This window comes from Polistes canadensis, unplaced genomic scaffold (genome assembly GCF_001313835.1).
Source record: "Polistes canadensis isolate GaletaPanama2010 unplaced genomic scaffold, ASM131383v1 scaffold_409, whole genome shotgun sequence".
In the NCBI taxonomy this organism is placed as follows: Eukaryota; Metazoa; Arthropoda; class Insecta; order Hymenoptera; family Vespidae; genus Polistes; species Polistes canadensis.
The window spans coordinates 35,913-57,849 of NW_014569956.1; the positions used below are offsets into that span (position 1 = coordinate 35,913).

At 29.9% G+C, this 21,937-nt stretch overlaps 1 protein-coding gene across 1 annotated transcript; it reads right to left on the reverse strand.

Moving 5' to 3' along the window:
* Positions 1 to 15,277: 15,277 nt before the first annotated feature.
* LOC106792345 lies at positions 15,278 to 18,022 on the reverse strand. The gene is made up of 2 exons (XM_014758724.1): positions 17,834 to 18,022; positions 15,278 to 15,994 (listed from the first exon to the last, which is right to left on the reverse strand). The coding sequence occupies exons 1-2, from the start codon at positions 18,020 to 18,022 to the stop codon at positions 15,278 to 15,280; spliced, it is 906 nt and encodes a 301-aa protein (XP_014614210.1).
* Positions 18,023 to 21,937: the final 3,915 nt, after the last annotated feature.

The window sequence follows — 21,937 nt, forward strand, 5'->3', positions numbered from 1 at the left end:
TTCGTTGAAAAATAATTGAATTCTTCACATAAAGTAACCAAAAAAATTTGTTTTAAAATGATTTTTTCACTTTATTTTGACTGCAGTAGTCGAAATATAAATGATGTTTTTGGACCTAGCTCTTTTTATTTGTATGCATACGCTTTAAAGCTTGAAAGAAAAGGTTTCATAGTTTCTGTTATATAGCACTTTTTTAGAAATTTTATAGTTTTTACCTACGATTTTATCTAAAGAGTAGCAAAAATTTCTTGTTAAATATATTGAAAAATCTTGAGAAACTGTTAAAATAGGCTACCAGAAACTAAACAGAATGGATGTCAGGTTTACTCTAATCGAGTTTCGTTAAAAGAGAATTAAATTTTTCAAGTAAAGTATCCAAAAAAAGTTGCTACGATATGATTTTTTTTTTTAACTGTAGTAGTTGAAATACAAATGTTTGCCAAATTTTTTTGGCCCTAGCAGTTTTTATTTGTACGCATACGCTTTAAAGCTTGAAAGAAAACGTTTTATAGCTTCTGGTAAATATTACTTTTTTAGAACATTTATAGTTTTTAACTACAATTAAATTTGCAAAGTATAATAAATTTATTTAAATATATTAAAAAATTTTTAGCAGTTGTAAAAATGTGCTACTAGAAACAAAACAAAATGGATGTCAGGTTTACTACAATCGAGATTCGTTTAAAAAGAATTGAATTCTTAACATAAATTAACCAAAAAAATTTGTAACCAAATGATTTTTTTTCTTTTTTTGACTGCAGTATTCGAAATATAAATGATGATTGCTAAAATTTTTCAGAATTAACACTTTTTATTTGTAAGTATACGCTTCAAAGCCTAAAAGAAAACGTTTCATAGCTTCTGGTAAATAGCCCTTTTATAGAAGTTTTTTAGTTTTTAACTACAAAAAAATTCACAAATAAGCGAAAATTTCTTTTTAATATATTAAAAAATTTTTAGTGACGGTAAAAATGTGCTGTTAGAAACTAATCAGAAAAGATTTTAAGATTACCGCAATTGGATTTTTGTCGAAAAATAATTGAATTTTGCACGTAAAGTAACTCAAAAAAGTTGTAATAAAATGATGCTTTCTCTTTTTTTAGACTGTATTCGTCGAAATATAATTGATATTTGGTGGATTTTATTGGACATGTCACTTTTTATTTGTTAGAATACGCTTTAAAATTTGAATGAAAACGATTTATATCTTAAGTTATATAATACTTTTTAAAAATTTGATAGTTTTTAACAACGATTTAATCCAGAAAGTAGTGAAAATATCATTTTAATTATACTGAAAAATTTTAAGAGACGGTATAATTAGGCTACTAGAAACTTAATAGAATAGATTTTAGGTTTACTACAATCGAGTTTCGTTGAAAAAAAATTAAGTTTTTTACGTAAACTACAAAAAAAATGTTGTAATAGAATGGTTTTTTCTTTTTTTTGACTGCAGTAGTCAAAATTTAAATTATTTTTGCTAAATTTTTTCGGAATTAACACTTTTTATTTAAAAGTATACGCTTTAAATTTTGAAAGAAAACGTTTCATAGCTTCTGGTTAATAACACTATGTTGTAAAAATAAAGCGAGTTGCCTATCTTGGTATCTCAGGCGTCTCTGATACATTGGTACCAAACCACTTTGTTTTTAGTAAGTTAGCAGATGGTTTAACAAAGGAGTTAGCGCGGCGCTGTACGGGAGTTAGTTACGTGTTGAGTTGCGATATTATGTAATTTTTCAGTTTTAATTAAATAACACGATCGGTTATGGGCCTAGTATCATTTTGGTAAAGGAAAAAGGATTTGATTAGCATAACGCGGCTAAAATAAAATTTGAGGTTAGCTTACCACGTGTAGTAGAAATAACAAGTAAAAAGTAAAAATAAGGCCGTGGAAAGACGAGTGCCGAGAAAAGTGAAAATGGCTACATTATATCTTAATCAAGTACAAAAGCTTGGTGAGAAAAATTACGAATCCTGGAAAATTCAATTGAAAAGCTTATTAATATATAAKGAACTATGGCATTACGTGAGTGGAAATGAACCGAAAACCAGGGAGAATGCAACTGAATAGACAAGAAAGGATGAAAAAGCGCTAGTCGTAATATTGCTAAGTGTTGAAGAAACAAAACTTATTCATATAAAGAGAGCTGCGACATTTAATGAGGCATGGGAAAATTTAAAGAAAGTTCATGAATCCAGAGGTCCCGTGCAAAGAGCTGCTTTGTATAAACAATTATACAGAATGAAAAAAGGCACTGATAAAACTATGTCGCAGTATGTAAATGAATTCCAGTTTAAGGTTGAGCAATTAGAATTAGTGGGAATTTCTATTCCAGATTAACTTGTGTCGATAATGTTATTAAGTTAAATGCCAGCTGAATACGAAAACTTCACTATCGCTATAGAGTCGCGAGATGAATTACCCGATCTAGAGAGTTTGAAAGTTAAGCTCATTGAAGAAGAAGCACGGAGAGGGAAAGTTTACACAGTATTTGGAGAAACAAGCTATGATAATGCTTTAGTGACTAAAAATAAACAAAATAATTACAAAAAACACAAACAAGGTGAGAGCGTGAAGAATAAGAAAAGAATGTTTAGGTGCAGTGGTAATTGCTACATATGCAAGAAATATGGGCATCGGGCCAGTGATTGTCGATACAAAAATGCAAACACAAGTCAAAAACAAAATGATGCCTTGGCGGCAACTGTGCTTAAGAATGATTCTAGAAAACCAAACTTTTGGTATATAGATAGTGGTGCAACTACACATGGAAGCAACGAGAAAGATTAATTTGTTAACCAGGATGAGCACCGCACGAAGATTTATACAGCAACCGAAGACAGCGTGAACTCTACTGGAATAGGAACGATTGAAATTAAAGTAAATATAGGGAAAGAAGAAAATCCAGTAAAATTAAAGGACGTAAGTTTAGCCACGAGTTTTAAAAGCAATCTCCTATCAGTATTTCAAATTACCAAGAATGGATATACGGTGACGTTCTACAATGACGGTGCAAAAATAAGACGTAAAGATGGATCTGTAGCAATGACTGCGAAGGAAGACAAAGGTATTGAAATGTAAATGCGTATTTAAAAAAAAGAAAAATGAAGACGGGTCTATTGATAAATTTAAAGCAAGGCTAGTATACGCTTTAAAACTTAAAAGAAAACGTTTCATAGCTATTATTAAATAGCACGTTTTTAGATTTTTTATAATTTTTAACTACGATGTAATTCTGAAAGCAGCAAAAATTTTATTTAAATATATTAAAAAATTTTTAGGGACAGTAAAAATGTGCTATAAGAAACTAAACAGAATGCATGTTAGGTTGACTACAATCGAATTTCGTCGAAAAAGAATTAAATTCTACACGCAAAGTAACCAAAAAAATTTGTACTAAAATGATTTTTTCTCTTCTTTTAGACTGCAGTTATTGAAATATAAGTGATATTTGCAAGATTTTATCGTACTTAACACTATTTATATTTCAGTATACGCTTAAGAGCTTTAACGAAAACGTTTTAAAGCTTTTGTTATATAGCACTTTTTTAGAAATCTGATAGTTTTTAACTATTATCTAATCAAGAAAGCAGCAAAAATTTCTTTTTAATATATTAAAAAATTTTTAGCGATGGTAAAAATGTGCTATAAGAAACTAAACAGAATAGATGTCAGGATGCCTACAATTGAGTTTCGTCGAAAAAAATTTATATTCTACACGTAAAGTAACCAAAAAAAGTATTAACAAATTGATTTTTTTTCTGTTTCTGGACAGCAGTTGTTTAAATATAAATTATATTTGCAAGATTTTATCGGACCTAACACTATTTATTTGTTAGGATACGCTTTAAAACTTGAAAGAAGACGTTTTAAAGCTATTGGTATATAACACTTTTTTTGAAGTCTGAAAGTTTTTAACTATTATTTAATCCAGAGAGCAGTGAAAAGTTTTTTTAATACATTGAAAAATTTTTAGCGATGGTAAAAATTTGCTATAAGAAACTAAACAGAATGTATGTCAGGCTGACTACAATCGAGTTTCGTCGAAAAAGCATTTAATTCTTCACGTAAGGTAACCAAAAAAAGTTGTTATAAAAAGATTTTTTCTCCTTTTTTGACTGCAGTAGTCAAAGCCAAAAAATGATGTTGGCTAAATTTTTTAGGACTTATGACTCTTTATTTGTAACTATACGCTTTGAAGCTTAAAAAAAACATTTATAGCTTTTGTTATATAGCACTTCTTGAGAAAGCTAATAGTTTTTAAATATTTATTAATCGAAAAAACAGCGAAAATTTTATAAAAATATAATGAAAAATTTTTAGCGACGGTAAAAATATGCTATTAAAGACTAAACAGAATAGATGTTAGGTTGACTACAATCGAATTTTGTCGAAAAAGAATTTAATTTTACATGAATAGTAACAAAAAAAGTTGTAATAATATAATTTTGTTTTTTTTGTTCGGACTGCAGTTGTTTAAATATAAATAATATTTGCTTGATTTTATCGGACTTAATACTTTTTATTTGTAAGTATACACTTTATAACTTGAAAGAAAACGTTTTATAGCATTTGTTATATAGCACTTCTTTAAAAATCTTATAATTTTGAACAATAATTTAATCCGAAAAGCAGCGAAAATCTCATAGAAATATATTAAAAAATTTTTAGCGACGGTAAATATGTTCTATTAGAAACGAAAAAAATTGAAGTCAGGTTGACTACAATCAAATGTCGTCAAAAAAGAATTAAATTCTACACGTAAAGTAACTAAAAATTTGTAATAAAATGGATTTTTTTGTTTTCTTGGACTGCAGTTTTTTAAATATAAATATTATTTGCCTAATTTTATTGGACTTATTAGTTTTTATTTGTTAGAATACGCTTTAATACTTGAAAGAAGACGTTTTATAGCTATTTTTGAATAGCACATTTTTAAAATTCTGCAAATTTTTAAATGTTATTTAATCTAGAAAGCAGCGAAAATTTCTTTTAAATATATAGAAAAATTTTTAGCGACGGTAAAAATGTGCTACTAGAAACTAACCAAAATAGATGTCAGGTTGCCTACAATCGAGTTAAGTCAAAAAAGAATTCAATTCTACACGTAAAGTGACCATAAATAGTTTTAACAGAATAATTCTTTCTCTTTTTTTGGACTTCAGATTTAAAAATATTTATATTATTTGCTAAATTTTATCGGTCTTAACACTTTTTATTTGTAAGTATACGCTTTAAAACTTAGTGCAAACGTTTTATAACTTTAGGTATAAAGCTTTTCGTTAGAAATCTAATAGTTTTCAACTACTGTATAATCCAGAAAGCAGCCAAAATTTCTTTTAAATATTGTGGGGACATAGGATGATGCGCGTCTGTTTGTCCCTAGCTGATTTATATAAACATAGCGTTATAGGTGTTTATGTTTGGGGGCAGGACCATTGGGACAGTTACTAGCTGATTGTCGAGGCGGGAAGACGTAAAAGTGCAAAGAAGTTACTAGTCGTTAGTTTAGTTTAAATTTGTGTTTATGAGGTCGTACAAGGTATTATTAAGTCGCTTAAAACGTATTATTTCGAAACGGATTGGAGGGTATAACCGATAGATTTTAAGACGTGCCGTTTTTCTTTGTTAGAATATCTGTTATATTAAGAAGCAATTAAAACGTTTTTTGTAATATGGATACTTTCTCAATATATTAATCATCTAACCTTTTTTTGTGTTTTGCTTTCTCACACTTGATCTTACAATATATTAAAAGTTTTATAGCGACGGAAAAAATTTGCTATTAAAAACTAAACAGAAGGGATGTCAGGTTGACTACAATCGAATTTCGTCGAAAAACAATTGAATTCTCCACGTAAAGTAGCCAAAAAAAGTTTTAATAAGATTTTTTATTCTCTTTTTTTGACTGCAGTAGTCGAAATATAAATGATGTTTGCCAAAATTTTTCAGACTTGATACTTTCAAATTGCAAGTATACGCTTTAAAGTTTGAAAAGAAACGTTTCATTGCTTCTGGTAAATAGCACTTTTTTGGAAATTTTATAGTTTTTAACTAAGATTTAATCCAGAAAAAAGTGAAAATTACTTTTTAATATATTAAAAAATTTTTAGTGACGGTAAAAATGTGATATTAGAAACTAAACAGAATGCATGTCAGGATGTCTACAATCGAGTTTCGTCGAAAAAGAATAAAACTCTCCCCGTATAGTAACCAAAAAAATTTCTAAAAAAATGATTATTTTTCTTTTTTATGACTGCAGTTGTTAAAATATAAATGATATTTGCTACAATTTTTCGGACTCAGCAGTTTTTATTCGTAAGTATACGCGTTAAAGCTTGAAAGAAAAAGTTTCAAAGTTTCTGTAAAATAGCACTTTTTTAGGAATTTTATAGTTTTTTACTACGATTAATCTGGAAAGAAGCGAAAATTTTTAATAAATATTATAAAAAAATTTTTAGGGACAGGTAAAATGTGCTATTAAAAACTAAAAAGAATTGATGTCAGGTTGACTATAATCGAATTTCGTCGAAAGAGAATTGAATTCTACACATAAAGAAACCTGAAAAATTCTAATAAAATGATTATTTCTAGTTTTTTGACTGCAGTGGTTAAAATATTTATGATATTTGCTAGATTTTATCGGACTTATCACTTTTTGTTTCTTAGAATACGCTTTAAGACTTAAAATAAAACGTTTTATAGTATATATTATATAGAACTTTTTTACAAAACCTGATAGTATATAACCACTGTTCAATCCAGAATGCAGCAAAAATTTTTTTATAAATATTAAAAATTTTTTAGCAAAAGTATTAATTTTCTATTAGTAACTAAATATAATGGAAGTCAGGTTGACCACAATCGAGTTTCGTCAAATGAAAATTGAAATATACACGTAATGTAACAAAAAAAAGTTTTAATAAAATGATTCTATCTCTTATTTTGGATTGCAGTTTTTAAAATATAAATAATATTTCGCTAGATATTATTGGACATATTACTTTTTATTTGTTAGTATACGCTTTAAAACTTGAAAGAAAAAGTTTCATAGCTTCTGTAAAATAGCACTTTTTAAGAAATTTTATAGTTTTCTACTACGATTTATACCACAAAGTAGCAAAAATTTCTGTAAAAATAATAAATATTTCTAGCGACGGTCAAAAAGTTCTATTAGAAACTTAGCAGAATAGATTTTAGGTTGACTATAATAGTTTTTATGAACATGAATTGAATTGTACGCGAAAAAAGAAACAAAAAAAATTTGTAATAAAATTATTTTTTCTCTTTTTTTGGACTGAAGTTCTACAAATATAAATAATATTTGCTAGATTATATTAGGCATAACACTTTTTACTTATTAGTATACGCTTTAACGCTGAAAAGAAAACGTTTTAAAGCTTCTGGTAAATAGTACTTTTATAGAAGTCTTACAGTTTTTGACTACAATTAATTTCACAAATTAGCAAAAATTTTCTTTAAATATAATAAAAAATTTTTGGCGACGGTAAAAATGTGCTATTAGAATCTTAACAGAATGGATGTCAGGTTGACTTAAATCGGTTTTCATCGAAAAAGAATTTTATTCTTCACGTAAAGTAACCAAAAAAACTTTTTAATAAAATGATTTTTTCTCTTTTTTTGGACTGCAGTTGTGGAAATATAAATAACAATTTCTAGATTTTATTAGATATATCCGTTTTTATTTGTTATTATACGCTTTAAAACTTAATAGAATGCGCATTATAGCTTTTGATTTACAGCAATTTCTTACAAATTTTATAGTTTTTACCTACGGTCTAATCCAGAAAGTAGCGAAAATTTCTGTAAAATATAATAAAAAATTTTTTGCGATGGTTAAAATATGCTATTAAAGACTAAACAGAATAGATGTTAGGTTAACTACAATCGAATTTTGTCGAAAAAGAATTAAATTTTTCACGTAAAGTTACAAAAAAATGTAGTAATAAAATTATTTTTTGTCATTTTTTGGACTGCAGTTGTTGAAATATAAATATTATTTGCAAGATTTTATTAGACCTAACACTTTTCATTTGTTAGTATACTCTTTAAAACTTGAAAAAAACGATTTATAGTTTTAAGTATATTGCACTTCTTTAGAAATCTGCTAGTTTTTAACTATTATTCAATCCCAAATAAAGTGAAACTTTCTCTTTAATAAATTAAAAATTTTTTAGCGACGGTAATAATGTCGTATTAGAAACTAAGTAAAAAGGATGTCAGGTTGACTACAATCGTGCTTCGTTTAAAGAGAATTGAATTTAAAACGTAAAGATACCAGGAAAATTTTTAATAAAATTATTTTTTCTCTTTTTTAGACTGCAGTGGTCGAAATATCAATGATATTTGCTTAAATTTTTTAGACTTTACACTTTTTATTTGTAAGTATACGCATTAAAGCTTGAATAAAACTTTTCATAGCTTCTGGCCAATAGCACTTTTCTAGAAATTTTGTAGTTTTTAACAACAATTTATTCCGAAAAGTAGCAAAAATTTTATTTAAATATATTAAAAAATTTTTAGCAACAGTAAAAATGTGCTATAAGAAACTAAACAGAATGGATGTTAAGTTGACTACAATCGAATGTCGTCAAAAAAGAATTAAACTCTACACGCAAAGTAACCAAAAAAATTTGTAATAAAATTATTTTTTCTCTTCTTTTGGACTGCAGTTGTCGAAATATAAATAATATTTGTTTGATTTTCTTACACTTATTACTTTTTATTTGTTAGGTTACGCATTATAACTTGAAAGAAAATTTTTATAGTTTTTTTTTATAGCACTTCTTTAAAAATCTGATAGTTTTCAACTATTATTTAATTCAGCAAGCAGTAAAAGTTTTTTTAAAATATATTAAAAAATTTTAAGCGTCGGAAAAAATGTGTAATTAGAAATTAAACAAAATGGATGTCAGGTTGACTAGAATCAAATATCGTCAAAAAAGAATTGAACTCTAAATGTAAAGTAACCAAAATGAATAATAATAAAATGTTTTTTTCTCTTTTTTTTGACTGCTTTTTTTAAAATATAAATGATATTTCTTAGATTTTGTCGGACTTAACACTTCTTATTGGTTAGTATACGCTTTAAAACTTGAAAAAAAACGTTTCATTACTTCCATTTTATAGCACTTTTTTAGTAAATTTTATTGTATTTAACTACGATAATTTCCAGAAAGAAGCGAAAAGTTTTTTTTCATATATTAAAGAATTTTTAGCGTCGGTAAAAATGTGCTATTAGAAACCAAACCGAATGGATGTCAAGTTGACTACAATCGAGTTTAGTCGAAAAAGAATTGAATTCTACAAGAAAAGGGACTAAAAATTGGTTTAATAGAATAATTTTTTCTTTGATTTTAGATAGCAGTTGTTTAAATATAAATGATATTTTCTAGATTTTATCGGACTTGAAACTTATTATTTGTTTAAATAAACTTTAAAACTTAAAAAAAAACGGTAATTAGCTTTTGTTAGATAGCACTTCTTTAGAAAAAAAATAGTTTTTACCTATCATTAAATCCGAAGAGATGCAAAAATTTCTCATATATATATTGAAAAATTTTAGTTATTTTAACAATGTGCTATTAGAAACTAAAAAGAATAGATGTTAGTTTGACTACAATCAATTTTCGTCAAAAAAGAACTGAATTCTACACGTACAGTAAATAAAAAAAGTTTTTATAAAATGGTTTCTTCCTTTTATTTAACAGCAGTTTACGTAACATAAAAGATGTATGTTAAAATTTTTTAGACTTTTTAGAATACGTATTAAAACTTGARAAAAACGTTCTGTAGATTTCGTTCTATAGCATTTTTGTATAAATCTGATAGTTTTTAACTTCTATTCTATCCGAAAAGCTGCAAAAATTTCTTTTCAATGTAATGAAAAATTTATAGCAGCGGTAAAAATGTGCTATTAGAAACTAAAAAAAATGAATGTCAGGTTGACTACAATCGGGTTTTTTCAAAAAAATACTGATTTTTAAAAGTAAAGTATCTAAAAACCGTTGTAAAAAAATAAGTTTTTTTTTTTGACTGATGTTTTAAATATAAATATTGCTTGCAAAAATTTTTCGGACTTAACACTTTTTATTTGTAGGTATACGCTTTTTATCTGGAAAGAAAACGTTTAATAGCTTCTAGTTATTAGCAACTTTTTAGAAATTTTCTTATTTTTAACTACGATTTATTCCAAAAAGTAGCAAAAAATTCTTTTAAATATATTGAAAATTTTTTAGCGACAGTAAAAATGTGCTATTAGTAACTAAAGAGAATATAAGTCTACTTGACTACAATCGAGTTTAGTCCAAAAAGAATTGAATTCTACACGTAATGTAACCGAAAAAAGTTGTTATATATTTATTTTTTCTCTTTTTTTGGACTTCGTTTGTTAAACTATAAATAGTAATTGCTAAATTTTATCTTACTGAACACTTTTTATTTGTTAGTATACATTTAAAAACTTGAAAGAAAACGTTTTAAAGCTTTTTTATACAGCACTTCTTTAGAAAGCTGATAGTTTTCAACTATTATTTCATCTAAAAAGCAGCCAAAATGTCTATTAAGTATATAAAAAAATTTAAAGCGACGGTAAAATGAGCTATTAGAAACTAAACAGAATTGATGCTAGGTTGACTAATATCGAATTTCGTCGGAAAAATATTATATTCTACACGTAAAGTAACCAAAAAGAGGTGTTATAAATTGATTTTTTCTCTGTTCTTGGACTTCGATTGTATAAATATAAATTGTATTTGCTAGATTTTATCGGACTTGACCCTTATTATTTGTTAGTCAAAACTTTAAATCTTGAAAAAAACATTTTATAGATTTTGTTATATAACACTTCTTTAGAAATCTAATAGTTTTTAAATATTGTTTAATCTAGAAAGCAGCAAAAATTTAATAAAAATATATGGAAAAATTTTTAGCGACGGTAAAAATGTGTAATTTGATACTAAACACAATGGATGTCAAGTTAACTGCAATCAAATTTCGTCAAAAAAGAATTTAATTCTACACGAAAAGTAACCATAAAAAGTTGCAATAAAATATTTTTGTTTTTTTCGTTGGGACTGCAGTTGATTAAATAGAAATAATATTTGCTTGTTTTTATCGGACCTAACACTTTTTATTTGTTAGTATACGYTTAAWAACTTGAAAGAAAACGTTTTAAAGCTTTTTTATATAGCACTTCTTTAGAAAKCTGWTAGTTTTGAACTATTATACAATCTAACAAGCAGCGAAAATGTCTATTAAGTATATTAAAAAATTATAAGCGACGGTAAAAATTTGCTATTAGAAACTAAAAAGAATGGATGTCAGGATGTCTTAAATCGAGTTTCATCGAAAAATAATTAAATTCTACACGTAAAGTAACCAAAAAAATTTCTAATATAAATGATTTTTTCTTTTTTTTTGACTGCAGTGATCGAAATATATATGATGTAAGCTAAAATTTTTTAGACCTGAAACTTTTTTTTTGTAAGTATACGCTTTAATGCTTGAAAGGAAACGTTTCATTGCTTCTGTTAAATAACACATTTTTAGAAATTTTATAGTTTTTTACTACAATATATTTCAGAAAGTAAGAAAAATTACTATTTAATATATTAATAAAATTTTTAGCGACGGTAAAAATGTGCTTTTAAAAACTAAACAGAATGGATGTCAGGTTGACTACAATCGAATTTCGTCGAAAAAAAATATATTTTACACGTAAAGTAACCAAAAAAAGTTGTAATAAGATGATTTTTTTTTTTTGACTGCAGTGGAAGAAATATAAATAATGTTTGCTATACGTTTTAAGACCTACCACTTTTTATTTCTAATTATACGCTTTAAACCTCAAAAAAAACGTTTTTAGCATTTGTTAAATAGCACTTTTTTAGAAATTTTTATAGTTTTTAACTACGATTTAATCAAAAAAGTAGCAAAAATTATTTTTAAATATATTAAAAAATTCTTAGAGGGGGTAAAAATTTGTAATTAAAAACTAAAAAGAATGGATAGAAGGTTGACTACAACCGAATTTCGTCGAAAGAGAATTAATCTCTCAACGTAAAGTAACTAAAAAAAGTTCTAATAAAATGATTTTTTCTCTTTCTTTGACTGCAGTAGTCAAAATATAAATGACGTTTAACAAAACTTTGTAAAATTAACACTTTATATATGTTAGTATACGCTTTAAAACTTGATAGAAAACGTTTTAAAGCTTTTGTTGTATAGCACTTCTTTAGAAATCTGATAGTTTTCAAGTAATACACAATCCCGAATGCAGCGAAAGATCTTTTTTAAATATTAAAATATTTTTTGCGACAGTAGAAATGTGCTATTAGAAACTAAACAGTATGAATGTCAGATTGACTTTAATTGAATTTCGTCAAAAAAGAACTGAATTCTACACGTAAAGTAAATATAAAAAGTTTTTATAAAATGGTTTCTTCCTTTTTTTTGACTGCAGTTCACGTAATATAAGAGATGTATGTTAAAATTTTTGGGACTTACTACTTATTATTTTTTAGAATACGCATTAAAACTTGATAAAAACGTTTTGTAGATTTTGTTCTATAGCATTTTTGTATAAATCTGATAGTTTTTAACTTCTACTCTATCCGAAAAGCTGCAAAAATTTCTTTTCAATGTAATGAAAAATTTATAGCAGCGGTAAAAATGCGCTATCATAAACTAAAAAAATGAATGTCCGGTTATCTACAATCGAGTTTTGTTAAAAAAGTACTGATTTTTAACTGTAAAGTATTTAAAAACTGTTGTAATAAAATAAATTTTTTTTTTTTGACTGAAGTTTTAAATATAAATAACGCTTGCCAAAATTTTTCGGACCTAACACTTTTTATTTGTAAGTATACGCTTTTAATCTTGAAAGAAAACGTTTAATAGCTTCTGATTAATAGCAATTTTTTAGAAATTTTTTTATTTTTAACTACGATTTATTCAAAAAGTAGCAAAAAATTCTTTCAAATATATTAAAAATTTTTTAGCGACAATAAAAATGTGCTATTAGAAACTAAAGAGAATGAAAGTCTGGTTGACTACAATCGAGTTTTGTCTAAAACAATTGAATTCTACACGTAATGTAACCGAAAAAAGTTAAAATAAAATGATTTTTTCTCTCTTCTAGGACTGCAGTTTCTAAAATATATATAATATTTGCTAGATTCTATTCGATCTAAAACTTTATATTTGTTAGTACACGCTTTAAAACTTGAAAGAAAACGTTTTATAGATTTTGTAATATAGCACTTCTTTAGAAAACTGATAGTTTTCAACTATTATTTAATCCAGAAAGCAGCAAAAAATCTTCTTTAATATATTAAAAATTTTTAGCGACGGTAAAAATGTGCTATTAGAGACTGTTGATGCAACCGATGCCTTAGTCGGTACTCTAGTAGATTGTAGTAAATCAAAAAATGCTATTACGGGTGATATCGAAATTTTTTATTAATAGGAAGAAGGATAGAAAAATAAAACACAATATCAAATATATTTGAGCCTAGTCAGTACTAAAGAGTACGCTTTATTTAGCTCGTCAGGGCTAATTAAATTAATTACGCCTTTCAGCATAAAAACCCTGGTTGAAACGTTGACGAAGAATCCGTACAAATCAGGATAATTCTGACCCTGTACAGGACCGACTTTGTCTCATATCGCTGGCCGGACCTAAATGATGTAGTATTGCGCAATACAATTAATTCTCCTCGAAGTAGTTCTCGCAAGTCTCAGCTTTCTAAGGTAGATAAATCTCGAGCTATAAATCACCCGTGATGTTTCAATAGTGCTGCTAGGCGCTAGAACGCGATAGGCTTTATAATAAAAAGCGATGCAATGCTGGACAAATCACCGAAAAGCCCGAGCATAACGCGGCTGTCAAAACATGTAATTAGCGTAATAAATGTGGTAAGAGAACGCGAGCTAGAAGAAAGAAGGAGCCCTTTACAAACATCTTAGCGCTACCGTGGCTACCACCAAAAAAAACATACTGCTTTGTCGTACGTGTCTCACGCCTTAGAAGGGCCGTACACGCTTCGGCGCTTCGCCCTACTTACTCGTTGCGTAGGATATGCAACATAACCCCTGCCTTGAATGCAAAAAAAAGTGAAAATACACACACTAAAAAGATACACACAATAAAAATACAAATTATAAAACATATTCATACACTGCTAACCGCATATTACAACACATATTTAATAATAGTTGCTACCAAATTACAAGCAAATTTTTTTTTTTTTTTTTTATAAATCGTTTAGCAAAGAAGAAAGACATTCAATACCGCGCTTTACAAGACCGTTGGCAGTTTTCGCGGTGGCCATGCGTTTTATTTGCATTAATCCATTAATGTATTTATCCTTGTTACACGTCCTAGTGGCCTTTGCTCTTTCAAATATTCCTTATTCCATCATTTCCAGGACTTCTGTCTCACCCGCTGAACGTGCTGCTATTGCGATAGACACCCAGATGATACATCCCTGTACTCGTCCTCTGGCGGACTCGGAATATAATATCCAATTGAAAATGACCAGGTGTAAGAGCAGGCAAATCGTTCAAATCATTAGACCGATGGGTGATAAGACGCCAGTTTAGAATAGCCTCTATCTCGAGGACGTAAATTAATAATGCCTCACACGATAACGTTGCTTCGCTGACAATTCTACCTGGACTAACTAGATAGTACTTAAAAGATTTCCTTCCCAACTCCAATAGACCGCTAAAATGAGGTAGTGGAGAAAAATAAAATGCCACTTGAATCCTTCATTAACTAAGATTTGCGAACACGCGAGCCTCTATTTCGTTCGCAGAATCTGCAAAATTAGTCGTGCTGTCAAAATATATGTCCAAATATTTAGCATAGCCTTTTTAAAAGTCCACGCAAAGCGTTTTTAGTCGCTTTAACAAATCAGGGAAGTATTAATGCGCTAAAAGGTTCCTAAAGCTCGCGCCGTAAAAATCGTTCATTTCCAATGCTTTTCCGTTACACGTTATGCTACACGCAAATCTTATCTTCTCGAGCGTGTATAGATTTTGGCGAAACTCTTGCCATATTTTATGTATATCGGGCTGAGACCTTTTCTCCCATGTTGATTTTAATTGCTATAGCAACGGCTCGCTTTACCGTATAGCTTATGTTATCCAATTAACACCTAATGTTTCTACCGTTCCTGACGAATCTAAATTTACGATTTTGTTATCTGTGGAATCGGAATCTTTTAGAATCTAAGCGCAATTTAACGCCTATTGCTGAAAATGCATGCCTGCCTCTGCGGTTATCCTTATTAATTCGTCGCGGACTCGCTTTGCTTCCCTAACTGTACGCGCTCCGGTTAACAGGTCGTCTACATAGAAATCCTCTTTAAGAACGATGCCAGCTCTCGGGAATCGGTGAACTTCAACGCTCCCGAGTTGATGTAAAATACGCGATGCTAAGAACGTCGCACAGGCGGTTCCATAAGTTACTGTATTTAATTTATATGCTTTGACGGGCTCACTTTCCTGCCGACGCCAAAGTATAGTTTGGTATTTGCGATCGCGCGGGTCCATTATTATCTTCTGATACATCTTCGCGATGTCCGCGGTAATAGCGATAGCGCGTGAACTAAATCTTACTAAGAGTGTAAACAGATCATCCTGTATGGTTGGACCAACCATTAGTACGTTATTCCAAGATTTTCCGTTGCCGGTTTTTTCCGACGCGTCGAACACTACTCGCAATTTGGTCGTAAGACTAATATGCTTTATTACAGCATGATGCGGTATATAAAATCTATCTTCGTGGGGTCCCCCTTCTATCCTTGTCATGTGACCTAGTTCTTCATATTCGCATAAGAATTTAATGTATTCATTTATAATTTCCGGCTCGCCCGACAATAACCGCTTTAACGCGTGTAATCTTCGCAACGCGTGAGATCCTCGCAACGCACTCGCGTACGAATCGCCTAACTGATTCTCTTCCTGGAATAGCAGCCTTGCCACACATCTGCCTGTATCATCCCGTGGCGTGTAACTTTTATAATGCGCTTTGCACAAATTTTCCTCGTGCGACCTAATAATCTCTAGTCTTAGTTACTTCTTCAATCTTTCAAAATTTCTCCAATAATTAATTCAATTCTACTGTATCCGTGTAGCAGTTAAAGATCCGCGAAATACGCGTAGCTCCTGTTTTCATAACGAGCTATCCTGACACAGTTCCTGGTGCCATTAAATTTCATTCAGTCTAATGCTCTGATTTGAGCGTYATAGTAATGTAAAAATCTCGAAACCGAGACTAGCGTCGATATTCGCGGTCTCATGAAATTTGTGATCTACCAAAGGGATCCATACCAGCATAACTAATTCTTCTTGCGAAATTCGTTGCGAGGGTAACCGATTCGTTACAGCTGAAGATAATAAAATTTTGAATTCTACTGCAATTTTCTGCTCGCGATTTCAAAGTAAATATTAGTACGTTCATGACTTGCTTGGATACTCGTACAAAATTTCCGAAAAAAGATCATATAGATCATTAGAAAATGCGCTTTGGAACCCGAATATAAGAGTACATGACACCTGTGTGGTCTGCCATCAAGATCTAGCGAATGCACTACTGCTGCAGCACGCGAGTGATTGAGCTTTACATGTGCATCGTGCCCTTCTGATACTGCCTATATACGCAAGCTCGTGATGCTCACCGTTGCACCTTCTGCAACAACCTCTTTCACATGTAACAACTCACATTGCCCGCCTTAGCACTTTTCTGCAGCAGCCTTTCCTAACACATGTGCAAACTTATAATCAGCTTGAAAACAATGCAAGCACAAATTGGCGTTTTTCACGATTCTCTTGCGCTCCATAGGCTCGGCCCTCCGTAAAAGCTCGCACTCAGATAAATGATTGCTTCTCGCGGCATATGCTACACGAGATGGTCGCACTCGAGGAATAATCTTGAACTTGTCTTTAATCGATATTTCGCGGAGAATTACAACGCGGCTCGTTACGCATTGACTTCTTTGAATGAAAATTCTTATCAAGACTTGCCGACGCGTCCCATCTACTATTATCAATCCTCCTCGGCTTTTCTGCCGGCGTGGCGCTTACTAGCGCATTTCCCGTATTGCGTATAAACACCACAAACTCGTCCACCGTCGGTAAAGCATCTCAGGAACACCGTTGTTCCCATTAAAGACGTGTTGCTGGATCCACTCGCGAAAGATGAGCAATGGTAGCAAATTGATCGACAAAGACTTTTTTAGTCGTTACTAATGCCCTATAATTTGCATTTAGCGCATCGGACGCAGCAATTAAAGACGACGGAAACTCACTGTTAATCAGGGGACCCTCCAAAATAGCTCGCACGTGCCCATTGATCAGTATTGACGGATTGTCATAGCAATCGACTAAGGACTTCGATGCAATCGGATAATTATCTGCTGTAATTTTCCAAACTCCTATTTTCTCCGCGGCCAGTCCCGATAAGCATGATTTTAAATATGCAAACTTTTGTATGTCCCGAAGTTCAAAATTATTTCCTATCACAGATTGAAACGTGTCCTCAGCTTTTCTTCATGCTGCCCGTCAAATTAAAATAATTGCACCGCCGGTATTCTGTAAATACTATCTACGGACAGACTGCTAACCGTAGTTCTAACCGGAGAAAGCCGACTCGCGGTAGGCGAATTTTTATCTTGGGTGGCTACCAAATAAATTCTATTAATAATTATTTTTGCTTTCGCTATTTCATCGATGACTGCCTCGATATGATTATGAACGTCGTCAACCAGCGTTCCCATCGCTTCACCGAAAGTTCTTTTCTACCATCTCCTCTAATTTTGCTAAATCCTTATCGATTTTGGAAATTCTAATCTTTAATTTCATTATATCGCGCGGGCTAGTACGATCTATTTTGCTTAATGCTTTTTGAAACTGCACGAATCCTTTCTTCAAAAATTTGAATCTCTGTAAAACGCGATCGACATCACCACGTGCACTACTCAAACGAGGCATTTTCACGACAAAAGGCGAAATTAAAAAGAGAAAAAGGGGGAAAAATACGACTTTGAAGAATGATTAAACAACAGAAATTACAAAACTCATGTGAATCCTCTGAATAAAGTGTCCCGTGCAGCGTACTCACACACCGGAACAATAGAAACTTCTCAGCTTGTACCGAGGACGCAATACCTCCTTCGTTGCTCGATTGGAAGTCTTCCGTTGCCTCTTTCTCCTCCGTTGAAGAAGACTGTATGCCCAATAGACGCCGGACGAAGAGAAAGGAGGAAGCTTCCTATCCGGCTCGAAGTACCAAATTGTTGATGCGACCGATGCTTTAATCGGTACTCCAATGGAATGTAGTGAATCGAAAAATGCCCATACGGGTGATATCGAGATTCTTTATTAATTGTTAGGAGAATAGGAAAATTAAACACACTAACAAATATACATGAGCCCATTCAGTACTAAGAAGTACGCTTTATTGGGCTCGTCAGGGAAAAGCCTTTCAAAATAAAAACCCTGGCTGAAACGTTGACGAAGAATCCGTACAAATCAGGATAATTCTGACCAAGTACAGGACCGCCTTTGTCCCTTGTCGCTTACTGAACTAAAATTATGTAGTATTGCGCAATAAAAATAATTTTCCTTGAAGTAGTTCTCGCAAGACTCAGCTTTCTAAGATAGATGAATCTCGAGCGATGAATCACGCGTGATTCATCAAGTGTGCTGCTAAGCGCAAGAACGCGCTGGGCTTTATACTAAAAAGCGATGCAATGCAGGACCAATCACCGAAAAGCCCGAGCATAGCGCGGCTGTCAAAACATGTGATCGGCGTAATAAATGTAGTAGGAGAACGCGAGCTAGAAGAAAGAAGGAGCCCTTTACAAACATCTTGACGCTATTGTGGTTACCACCAAAAACAAAGATACTGCTTTGTCGTGCGTGTCTCACGACTTAGCAGGGCTGTACACGCCCCAGCGCTTCGCCCTACTTACTCGTTGCGTAGGATACGCAACAGAGACTAAACAGAATTAATGTCAGGTTGATTACAATCGAGTTTCGTCGAAAGAGAAATGAATTCTACATTTCAATTAAATAAAAAAAGTTGTAATAAAAATATTTTTTCTCTTTAAATGACTGCAGTGGTCGCAATATATTTGATGTTTGCTAAAATTTTGGGACTTAAAACTTTTTATTTGTAAATATACGCTTTAAAGTTTAAAAGTAAACGTTTCATAGTTCCTGTTATATAGCACTTTTTTAGAAATCTAATAGTTTTCAACTAGTATTAAATCCAGAAATCACGAAAATTTCTCTTGAATATATTAAAAATTTGTTAGCGACGGTAAAAATGTGCTATTAAAAATTAAACAAAATGAATGTCCAGTTGACTCCAACCGAGTTTTGTTGAAAAAGAATTGAATTTTACACGTGAAGTGACCAAAAAAAGTTTTATTAAAATGATTCCTTCTCTTTTTTTGGACTGCAATTGTGAAAATAAAAATGATATTTGCTAGATTTTATCAGAAATAAATCTTTTTATTAGTAAGTATACGCTTTAAACCTTGAAAGAAAACATTTTATAACTTTTGTTATATAGCACATCTTTAAAAATCTGATAGTTTTTAACTATTATTTATTCCAAAAAGCAGCAAAAATATTTCTTAAATATATTAAAAAATTATTTGCGACGGTAAAAATGTACTATTAGAAACTAAACAGAATGTATGTCAGGTTTACTACAATCGAGTTTCGTCGAAAAAGAAGTGAATTTCTCACGTAGAGAAAACAAAAAAAGTTGTAATTAAATTAAATTTTCCCTTTTTTCTTAAAGCAGTATTTAAAATATAAATGCTGTTTGCCAAAACTTTTTGGTCTTAATACTTGTTTTTTTTTAGTATCCGCTTTAAAACTTAAAAAAAACGTTTTATAGCTATTGTTATATAGCACTTCTTTAGGGATCTGATAGTTTTCAACTATTATTCTGTCAAGAAAGCAAAGAAAATTTGACATAACTATATTAAAAAAATTTAAGCGACGTCAAACATGTGCCATTAGAAATTAGACATAATAGATATCAGTTTGACTAGAATCCAGTTTCGTCGAAAAAGAATTAAATTCTACATGTAAAGTTATAAAACAAATTAAAATAAAATGATTTTTTTTTTCTTACTGAATGGCCGAAATATAAATTAAGTAAGCTAAAATTTTTTAGACTTAACATTTTTTATTTGTTAGTGTACGCTTTAAAATTTGAAAGAAAATGTTTTATTGCAATTGTTATATAGCACTTCTTTATAAATCTTATAGTTTTTCACTTTTTTTTTAATTTCTGTAAAAGTGCTATTTAACAGAAGCTATTAAACGTTTTCTTTCGAAATTAAAAGCGTATAATTACAAATAAAAAGTGTTGGGTCCGAAAAAATTTAGCAAACATTATTTATATTTAGACTACTACAGTCCAAAAAAAGGGAAAAAATCATTTTATTACGCCTTTTTTTGGTAATTCTCGTGTAGAATTCAATTCTCTTTCGACGAAACTCGATTGTAGTCAACATGACATCAATTCTGTCTTGTTTCTAATAGCACATTTTACTGTCGCTAAAAATTTTTGATATATTAAAAAAAATTTTCGGTGCTTTCTTAATTAAATAATAGTTGAAAACAATCAGATATATAAAAAAGTGCTGTATAAAAAAAGCTATAAAACGTTTTCTTTCAAGTTTTAAAGCGTATACTAACAAATAAAAAATGTTGAGTCTAATAAAATCTAGCAAATAACATTTATATTTTAACAACTGCAGTCCAAAAAAAGGGACAAAGTCATTTTTTTACAACTCTTTTTGGTTACTTTACGTGAAGAATTCAATTCTTTTTCAACGAAACTCGATTGTAGTAAACATGACATTCATTCTGTTTTGTTTCTAGTAGCACATTTTAACCGCCGCTAAAAATTTTCTAATATATTTAGAAAGAAATTTTCGCTACTTTCTAAATTATATTGTTGTTAAAAACTATAAAATTTTTAAAAAGGTGTTATATTACAAAAGCTATAAAACGTTTTCTTTTATGTCTTAAAGCGTACACAAACAAAAAAAATGTTTTATGTCCATTAAAATTTAGCATATATCATTTACTTTTCAACAACTGCAGTCGAAGAAATGAGAAAAAATTCATTTTATTACAACTTCTTTTGGGGACTTCACGTGTAGAATTCAATAATTTGTTGACAAAATTCGATTGTAGTCAACCAAACATCTATTCTGTTTGGTTTCTAATAGCACATTTTACCGTCGTTAAAAATTTTATAATTTATTTTAATATTTTTTACTGTCACTAAAAATTTTTTAATGTTTTTAAAAAAAAATTGTCGCACGTTTCGGGTATAAATCGTTGTAAGAACCTTAAAATTTCTAAAAAAGTGCTATTTAACACAAGCTATGAAACGTTTTCTTTCAAGTTTTTAAGCGTATACTAACCAACAAAAAGTGTTTAGTCCAAAAAATCTAGCAAAAATCATTTATATTTTTACAACTGCTGCTAAAAAAAGCGAAGAAATCATTTAATAACAATGTGAAACCTACAAGCTCTGGTAGATGTATAAATTATCTTTCAAATCATCTAATTAGATAAAAAATTTGGGTCATTAAAGGTTTATTATTTAGAACACTGACGTTAAGTAGTAAGAAATTCCATATAAAAAATAAGAAAAGAATAGAAATAATATATATGAGTTTCAAAGGGAAAATTGAAGACAGTTAATAAATATTATTACTAAGTTTACTCTTAGGGAAGTTGTTTTTTAGACGGGTTTAATTAAGATGAACACTATATTTATCCGTTGAACGTTTCGTCTCTATTTGAGACTTCCTCAGCAACTAAAATTATTTATTATGACATATTATTTTATATACAAATACCAAAAAG

Coding starts and splice junctions, on each gene's coding strand:
- LOC106792345 (XM_014758724.1), bottom strand. CDS start 18,022: ATGCCTCGTTTGAGTAGTGCACGTGGTGATGTCGATCGCGTTTTACAG. Junction 15,995..17,833: donor TAGCAAAATTAGAGGAGATG/GTAGAAAAGAAC, acceptor CTGCTATTCCAG/GAAGAGAATCAGTTAGGCGA.